At 39.9% G+C, this 9,758-nt stretch overlaps 1 protein-coding gene across 1 annotated transcript; it reads right to left on the bottom strand.

Moving 5' to 3' along the window:
• Positions 1 to 173: 173 nt before the first annotated feature.
• On the bottom strand, positions 174 to 8,130 carry chpt1 (choline phosphotransferase 1). The gene is made up of 8 exons (XM_082510329.1): positions 7,550 to 8,130; positions 5,469 to 5,616; positions 5,195 to 5,336; positions 4,119 to 4,203; positions 3,508 to 3,639; positions 3,267 to 3,425; positions 3,018 to 3,143; positions 174 to 1,849 (listed from the first exon to the last, which is right to left on the bottom strand). The coding sequence occupies exons 1-8, from the start codon at positions 7,787 to 7,789 to the stop codon at positions 1,733 to 1,735; spliced, it is 1,149 nt and encodes a 382-aa protein (XP_082366455.1). The 5' UTR covers positions 7,790 to 8,130; the 3' UTR covers positions 174 to 1,732.
• Positions 8,131 to 9,758: the final 1,628 nt, after the last annotated feature.

Genomic DNA, 9,758 nt, shown 5'->3' with positions numbered 1-9,758 from the left:
CTGACCATTCTCTGGAAACTCAAGATGGCTTTGTGAGAAAATCCTCCTTAGATCAGACCAGCTCATCTGGGAAACCAAAAACTATGCTGTGTTCAAAGCCTGAGTCACTTTGCAGTATTTTTACAAGGTAGTGTTGCAGTACTTTTTTCCACCAATGACAGGAACAATCAAAATGGATGAAAAATATTTTCTTTATTACAATCTTTTCCACTCATGTCTGTTAGTAGAAAGGTGTTTCACTGCATTACAGTGCAACAAAGTGATTTTGAACCATAGTTGTACCTTTGAAATGCATAGCTCTAAAGTCCATCCATAAATAAGCTTCTCGAGACAGGAGTATAGTGTCAGAATCTAAGGGGACGACAATGGCAATTTTCAAAATAAAATAAAAAATACACGCCCTCAAATCTTTTACCGGCTCTACAGAAATGTCCCTTTTTACCCAAATGATCCTGAATGATGTTTCATTCTGATTACAACCCTTCATTGAGATTCACTACACAATTACTAATAATCCAACAAAACTTAATTAAAAAAAGAAATCGGTCACATATACATAACAATTATGCATAAATGAACATGAGTGAATAGTTAAAAAAAAACAAAAAAAAAACCTTCCAGGATAGTGTTCTATTATTACTGTATCTGGTGTGATACTGAGTGGGAAAAAAATGTACAAAGCTGCTTTAAATATTCACAAGTTAAACAGTAATTACAACAAAAATATTTAAGGCATCTTCAGTTCAATTCTGTACAATCACACAAAATCATTAGCCCTTCAGGGAGAAGAACAGAGAAAGCAGAACAAGCCGAGTGTTGACGCTTCATCGGTCGACGGTGCTCCAGAGGCCGGAGAAGATGTTTTTAAGGATTGTTTTCCACGACTGCAGGATGAGATGAGTCGAAACAAAAACAAAAAAAACAACTGCAGTGGGGTTTGTGAGATCGGCCTAACTTTAGACACGTCATCATTTTCAGCATTAACACACGATCGTTACCCTTCGATGCAGCTCGCTGACAACCTGCCGGTCCAAATTGGAAACCTTATTGGAAATTATTTTAAGGTCTATAAGTTTATTTTAAAAAAAAGTTTCTTTAAAGCCCTAATTTGTATCAAATTCAGTCTTATTTAATTTAACAAATTAAAACAAGTCATTAAGAAAACTCTTAACAGGTATTTGATTCAGATTCAGCAGATATCAAAGAAATTTTACTTAAATTGTCACTCGTGATTGTCATATTTATGTGTTTAGTTAATTGTACAACAATCCATGAGGAACATGTCTCCATATTTAAAGCTCACTTAAATGCTTTGATATTTGCCCAAGCTAAAAAATACCTATTAAAAGATTTTTTTTTTTTTTGGTATTTTGTGTTGAATAAGCTGGAAGTGCCAAATGATGTTCAAAAAATTAAATCTAACAACATGCATTTACCTTGAAATTAAAATCTGAAAGACTTCATCAGGCAACTGGGTTTTCAAGGGAAACTTGGGTTAATTTTTCATTCAACAGATCCATGCTTGGTTGTTTTTTTTTTTCCTTCTTTTTTTGTATCACGGTAGTTTTATCTTTCCTCTTAGTGGGTGTGAGTTTTAATCTGAAGTGGTTACTTTGTCAAGGCTGCAGTGGCTCGAGGTCGAGGGTTTCTCCTCGTCATCGTGGTCGCTGTCTGCTTTCAGGAGCGGGAAGAGATCTGCGTCTCCTCCCGCCTCCTCCCGCCGGGCAAACCGTCAGTCGCGGTGCAGCTGGCTCGGCGTTGTGATGCTAAAGACGTGGATGCGCAGGTGGGAGGCGATCTGGAGGCACACGCCCGTGCAGTAGCGTATCAAATCCACACTGGAGAGGACCTGGAGCAAAAATAATAAAGACGTACTATGTTAGGTGATATAGTAATTTCAGATGCAATACAGGTCCCTAACAGACAGCATCATTAAATGGTACCACAAAGGATGATACAAGAACAGCCACTAGATACCGCAAGGAAGTAATTTACATGGAAATCTTTAGTTTTGTAGCAGTTTCCTTTCCTCCATTTAAAAAGTAAAGCAGTTCACTGCCATACCCCGAGACACGCACAAGCTTCTGGTTGTTGAGGGCTGAAGGACTGACACACACTTTGAAAACTAAGTAACCAACTTCCTGCTTCCTGTTTATGCAATCACATATTTTCTTGTTGTCATGGATGGCTATTATTGATAAAATGATCCTAACACGCATGTTTAGATGGACAATAAGTATTGCTATAAGGAAAACCAGTAAGCCAGAATCTGTAATACCGGGATGTGATTACTGACATTAGTAATACTTTTGCCCTCCCTAGTGTGGCATGTCAGTGTCAAATGAGGAAAACGTGTTTGCACACCTACGCTGGCTCCAAATTCAAATGGTGGTTTCCCATCAGCTATTAATATATTTGTTGACTCTGAGTGAATATCAGCGCACCATCTCGGCCGTCACACTGACAAAAGATTACCATTTATAGCAGAGAACATGGCTGTAAAGTTCTTTTGAAGTGTAAAGTTTTTAAACTGTATTTATCCTTTCAAAGCTGATCAGCTGGAAACCCTGTAGGGGTTTGCAACAGCGTGTGAGATACAACACGAGTCATGGGTGTCAAAGGAAGGTTTATCACAAGTCATCTCACTTGCATTGTAGAAACTTTGTGCTCTTTGAACCACAACTATAATGATTAGATGGCAACTAGCAGAGATAAGAGTCCCACAGACAGAAATGAAAGCCGCTGTGCTTATGAGAAGTTGATTTAACTGTGTGCGTATTAGTCATCAACGCTGACAAGTCCTACAAGTATATCAAGGCACTACGCTCCAATCTTATTTCTCTATTGTTATCATTATAATGAAAAGCTCTCAACTAAATAAAGTATGCAAGGAAAATAATTTAAGGTATTAACTATATACACATATAGGTAGAAGAGCAAAGAATGTGGCTACTTAGAGGTGACAAAAAGGGTGGGGCTGCATTTTAAACAAAGACACCTGTGAGATCAGTACTAACCATGGCGATCCAGAGGACTATGTGTTCGTCAATGAAGCTGTTAAAGTACTGGTTGAGGAATAGGAGGCCAGGCCCAATAAAGGCTGGGTCTGGTAGGTATAACTCACTCTTGGTCATGTGTGCCATCTACAGAGAAGATTCAAGAAAGAAAGAAAACACAGGTTAAACACTGGGTTAAACGATGGGTTAAAACAGACAAAAGAAGATATGTGACAGTTCATTCAGGCAATTAAGAGAACACCAACGTACCACCAGCTTGTTGGAAATCTTGGCGATAACCATTCCAAAGGTGAGCAGGTACAAACAGGGGTGGTGCTCAAACAGGTGGCTGGATGACTTCTTGAAAATGATGAAGGCCAGTGTAAGGATGAGGCTGATGTGCAAACCGGGACTCAGCACGCTGGTGTCCTGAAGAGCAGAAACATTGATTAGTTTTTGCGCTTTACACATTTTTTTAAAATATTAAAATAATGCTGCATTTACAACTTACAGCCACAGTGGAGCCATTTTTGCCAACCCCTCCATTCAAAATGACATAGAAATAGTTGTAACAGGAGTACAGGGCTCCCCCGATGATGCCCATGACAGGGAAGGCATACAGCTTCAGTCCGATGATGGGCAACTATGGGAACACATTGAGGTCAAAATAAAGAGAAAACAAGAAGCGTTCTCCTTATAAAATAGAAAAGTGCTTATATGAAAGCTGCAGCATGCTGAGCATGATGGGAGGGCAAAGCAAATAAATAAATAAATATATCCAAATAAAACACAAACAAATGCGGGCGACATCATCAGCTTTTTGAGCCAGATCATGTCCAGTAGATGACCTGTTGCCATGGCTTTAGCTACCCATATTTACCTTCTCACTTCTCTCATGTGATGTTAAGTCAAGCCTCCAAAGGCAGCACAGAGTAAAAGTAAAACACAAATTCTATTTAAAGACTAGCATGACAACTAAAGCCTAAGAAGTGATTCAGTTAGTTTGTCTGGTGTAAAAACTAAGGAGAAAAAGGTTTGACTATACACTTGAGGTGAAATGGAAGTGTCCCTGTGTGTACACTATTTGTGCAGGCGAGTGTGAAGAAATGGATTCTCAGTTACCGTGTACTGCCAAAGGCTCACGCCTCCGAAAGCTGACATCACATACATGATTATGATGGCGAATTGCACCTCTGTGACATCAACCCTGTGCAGAACATATGAGGGAAGTGTGAGATAAGTGACAGTGCGAAGGTTTAACAACAGCATCGGTACTGCAGCATTTTTAAATGCCACTGTGTGACCGGATCCTACAATTAGATGTTCTCATAAAACAAGCCATTCAACATGGGCTGTGGGTCTTTTCTCCTCTTCCAGGGGAACACATACACCTCATACCAACTGTCAGGCATGGTGGTGTAAGGGTGATGGTTTGGGCTGGTTTGTAGCCACAGGACCTGTGATCACTGAGTGAGCCATGAACTCCTCTGTATACCAAAAGCATTAAATACAAGGCCATCTGTCCGACAGCTAAAGCTTAGGCCAAACTGGGTCATGCAACAGGACAAATATCCCAGGCACAGCAGCAAATCTAAAACAGAATGATTGATAAATAAGAGTATAAAATGTTCTAATGACGAAGTCCAGACCTCAACCTAATTGAAATGCTGCGGTGGGACCTAAAGAGAGATGTGCATAAACCAGTGCCCACAAATCTCAATGAACTAAAGCATCATTGTAAAGAAGAGTGGGCCATAATAATGTGAGAGACTGCTGAGGTCACACAGAATAAAAAAAGGGGGGAAAATAAGCTAAAGGTGGTTATACAAGCTACCGAATCATGGAGTATACTCAATTTTTCAAAGGACTGCTTAGAGCCCTAGAAACTCTCTTTTTTCCCCACGTGACTATGTGAGTTGGTAAATGCACTGAAGGATTATTTAGGCAACAGGAACCTGGACTGTTCACTAGCAACCAACTATCACATGCAAAGCAATGCATGACAAGTTAAACACTTTGCATGTGGACGGGGCTTGAACGGTCTTTGGGGTAACGTTGACCTGCCAGTGGAAGTGGCTTGCCAGGCAAATTAGCTTACTGTCTTCAAGTTATTTTATCATTCAGTGTTGCAAACTAATAACGATGACCATTTTCTTATATTAAAAGAAAAATACATTTAAAATAAATATTTGACTTACAGGCCAAAGCGGAGCGTCCCGGACACATAGGTCTGCCAGTGGGCGCAGAAAAACATAAACATCCCAATAAAACCACAGAAGAAAGTCCAGTTTGGATATTGTCCTATTCCACATGAAATGCACGTTCCCACAGCAACAAAGACTGAAAGAGAATCACCGGGGTAAGCACATTAAAGTCATGTTAATGAAATTAAAGCCAAAGCTTTGTTTACTAACATGCTACAATCAGTTTATTATAATCAAACGCAGCAGACTTCAGGGTTTAGGAGATTACCTGTGGAGACTGCATCACAGCCGTGGTCGAAGAGCTCACCAAGGGCTGAGCTGCTGTTTGTCCTCCTGGCCTGTTTCCCATCAATAGCATCCAGAGACTGGTAGATGAACAGCCCCAGAGCCGACAGGATGAAAGCCCATGATGGAGCCTGAAGCCAGGTAAGGGACGAGAGAGGGAGACTGACAGTTACACACCCATTCTTACAACACAGATAATCACCTAATTGGTCTATTTAAGCTACTTAAAATACAGATAGTTGTAGAGCTAAAGAAAATGTGGGTAACTGGTGAATATTTAAGTCATTCTCATGTAGTCACAAAGATCTTGAGTACTACCAATCAGTCTTAGAGTCCAAATCAATTGAGCTCTTATAAGACAGGCCAAATTTTAATCTGTGCAAAATCCCCCTGCAAAATCACAGGGACCAAGGGACCACTTTAGACCCACCCCACTTCCTTTGCAATCTGTCATTTATTTGTAACACCCTGGTCTAGAATCATATAATTCTTAAAAATTGCAGTTGTTGACCACATTACAAGATGGTCTCTACTAATCATATCTGTATTTCACAACTTTAATTCTTATTCATATGAGGGGGGAGGAGAGGGTTGTGTAACTTGTTGAGGTATTGGATTTTCAGAAGTTGTTTGTTTTGGATTTTATGGAGCTTTTGAATTCATACACGTGTGCACTGTTGGATTTAAATAATACTTATGTGCCATATGTGCTACATCTCTCTGAAGTGTGTAGTAGGAGGGACTCCAGCTGACTAGACCAGTTCAGCTCCTCTTTACTAGGGTGGAGGTTATGGACCATCTAGACAGTAATGCTGGCCAACATAGCATGTTTGCAAAACTACAATGTGTGTGTGTGTGTGTGTGAGAGAGAGAGAGCATTTGTGTAAGCCTGTGACTGAGAGAGAGAGAACCACACACAAAAAAAGAGTGTGTTTCAACAGAGATGAAGCACATGTCCCAAAAGCCTTGTGGACTACTTGTTTAAGTTTATCACAGCAGTAACTTGAGGGAAAACTCTGACCCATTTCCATAGGCTCCGATGAATTCCTGTGAATGTGTGTTTGTTTGCACAGCGATGGGACTTAACTCTTAACTCTCCATAAATAAAAGCGTACACTGTATGCCTCAATCAATGCATAATAACAGTAGATGAAACTGGTGGAGTCAGTGGGAGTGCATGGACTTTGACTCAGGTGCAAGGTTGTCATAGTTAGAACGAGCAAAGGCGCAAGTCTGATTAACTCACCAACCTGTGCATGAGCAGCTGGACCCACTGCTGCAGGGACAGACAGGTTTACTGTGCCCTAGGTCAACTTGCTACCTGCAAGGCACATTCTCTATAGTATTCTTAGATTACAGAATAATATAGAGGCGTTTCAAAATCAGCTTACTCATTTAAATAAGTATATTTTTGTCTGGTTAAGGGCTAGACACCCTCCCGCCCCCTTTTATATGGCTGCTAAATGATTCGCCTCTTCTCTGATAGATAGTGGCCTTAAGTGAAACAATGAAACAAATTGCTGTTTTGACACAAACAGCACTGCGTCACATGAGGCCTTTCAACTTTCTAAAGTCACATGACCGCCGATATATCAGTTATTCTTGTCCACGTCGTCCCTAATACGATTAAAACCCCCTTTAAAGCGTCTCGGCTTGCTTGTGGCCATGCTTGGGTTTAAAAAAAGAGCAAAAAAGGTTTTCCTGAAAAACCTGGAGACGGACTCCAAGCTTACTTCGGCTTACACTACCAAATTTAAATTTAGCTGTTTGACACTACAGAACAGTCCAAAAAATACAGCGCCTGCGGCGTTAGCTAGCACCACGGCCCCATCTATAAGGTAGATATGACGTTAAAATACAAGCAGCTGTGAAGCTCAAATGTTTGCCGAATTAGTAAGTATCCCCAATGGACTCAGTAAATATAATCAATCCTATTTGTTGAGCTATCTGGGTCTTACAGGTTGCGGTGTATCTTTAGCATACGCATTTTCTAAATGGAGGACGGTCTTTTCATAGCAGAGATGGGTAGACATTTGAAACTTTAGCCCCAGTCGCTATACTCACCTCTTCTGTTGCCGTAGGACAATAATACACAAGCACCAACGTGGAGAGGACATTAACCAGCAGTCCAACAATAGTCAGTGTATTTGGTGCGATCCATGTCGGTATCTGCTGGACGAGCCAGTTCCAGTAGATCTGACACGGCGGCTCAAATAGGGATCTACCGGAGGCGCTGTATTTATGCTCCTCCAGCCGCTTTAGTTGAGCGGGTGACAACGGCTCTGGCCACAGGAAATGTGGCATTATTTTTCTGCCTCGTCACTCCTCTGAGTACCGCAAAAACTCCCTGATATTCCCGGGTGGTGTTTCAGACAGGGTTGGCCGACTCCAGGAGACAGCAGCAGCTCATCTGGTATGTCTAGGGTAGACGAGCAGCAAAGGCCATTTTCACAGCGGAACCAAGCGCTGTGGATGTCTATACGTTTCTGGCCGAGGTGCGTCTCGGCAGGAAGCGAATGTCCGGAAGGGATAACGTGGCTATCTACCGGGAAGTTTAAATGCACATAGCCTGCGCCTAAGAGTGTATAACACTGTGATAATAACCATCTGGTTGGCTCATAAACTTGCTAAAATATAAGCAAACCTAAGCACATATTGTATGACTGGCAGATGCATTTAGGCCCATAATTACCTCATTCATGTAGGTTAAGCCTTATAACTTAGAAACGATGATTCTTAAAAGTGTAGGTGGTATCATTAACATATAGAAAGTACCACACAAACATTTAAAATATCATATCATATTTGACCTGCCTTAGTGTAGCTGTTCTCCTTGTGCTTCTTGCTCACTTTGTTAGTTCTAAACTAAAAGCTAAAGTTAGATTAAAAAAAATGTTAAATTTATTTAATTTAGTTAATAGTTAATTTTAGAAGAAAAAACACCTGGAATCATGTTGTTCTTTTAAAGATTAACTAATGTAAATTTAAAAGAAAAAATAAGGTAAACATGAGTTGTGTTTTTACTAAGCTTTGAAAAGTGTGGATTTGTAAATAGATCGCACATCAAATGATAAAAACAATCAGAAATATTAGCCTACATTCTCTAGGTCTGTTTATGGTACTTGGGCTAATAATCATAGTTTCTAAGTTATTAACTCAAGGGTTTAATTTGCTGCATTAGAGGGATTTGATTCTTTATGTTCACAGAGATTGGATTGTTTACATGACTATAACTGACTATAACAGGTGTAACAAATACCTGTGTCATACCTATACTCTTAATTTGAAGAATACCTCCTGTAGCTGTTTATGATATGTTTGGGTTCACAATAAATGAATCTCCTAATAAATTTCCCTTGCATTTGGTTGTTGGATCTAAGTTTGTTTATTAAAATTATTCACAAAAATAATGATCTCTCTCTCTATATATATATATTTATATATCAAGTGAGCCTTTTCTTCCCAGTTAGTCACACCTTGGCATTTGTTTACATTTTCCCTGTGTCAACGTCACATGTCTTAGTCTGGGTCTTCATTACTTCCTGTTTTTAATTTACTTCGACTCCCTTGTCTCATATGCATTATGGCGAGTTTGCTTTCCCTCGTTTCATTAGTTAGATTCTAATCAGCTGTGTTCCCCAGGTGTCTCCACTGGGGAAAGGTATATACAGGTTTTAGAACAACATATGCTCCCATCTAGACAGTTTTTCTTTTCAGAAAAGGTCTTGGATTTTCAGCAAGACAATGCTAAACCACATACTGCATCTAAGACAATAGCAGAGCTTTGTAGTAGACGAGAGCAGGTGCTGAACCGGCCTACAGACATTTGGAGCATAATGAAATGAAAAATACAACAGAAAAGACCCAGGCCTGCCTTTATCAGACATGCATGGGAATAAATCCTCTCCCAAAACTCCAGCAACTGTTTTCTTCAGTGTTCAGACTGTTCTTAAAAACAGAGGGTGAAACATAGCCCTGTCCCGGCTTTTTAAGATTTGTTTTGCCATAAAAATGGGTGTTTGGTTTTTTTCGTCTTCAGATGGCACATTTTCTCAGTTTCAATATTTTATGTTTTCTATATTCTATTGTGAATAAACTATGGTTTTATGAGATTTGCCATTAAAAAAATGGGTTATTCTGTGTCAATACCTGTGTCAATACTCTGTGTCAACTTTTGAGCACCACAGTAGGTCTCCTTTAACTACCCCCCTGTTTATATGGTCAAGTCAGTATATTCAAACATAAGACCTTCCATATGTCAGAACATATTTTC

This window comes from Aulonocara stuartgranti (genome assembly GCF_965226115.1).
Source record: "Aulonocara stuartgranti genome assembly, chromosome: 17".
Taxonomy (NCBI): domain Eukaryota; kingdom Metazoa; phylum Chordata; class Actinopteri; order Cichliformes; family Cichlidae; genus Aulonocara; species Aulonocara stuartgranti.
Note: the sequence above shows the minus strand (reverse complement) of the source record. Positions and strands in the feature narration are given on the sequence as shown.

Coding starts and splice junctions, on each gene's coding strand:
- chpt1 (XM_082510329.1), bottom strand. CDS start 7,789: ATGCCACATTTCCTGTGGCCAGAGCCGTTGTCACCCGCTCAACTAAAG. Junction 4,204..5,194: donor GGGACGCTCCGCTTTGGCCT/GTAAGTCAAATA, acceptor TGTTCTGCACAG/GGTTGATGTCACAGAGGTGC. Junction 1,850..3,017: donor TAGTCCTCTGGATCGCCATG/GTTAGTACTGAT, acceptor TTTTTGCTCCAG/GTCCTCTCCAGTGTGGATTT.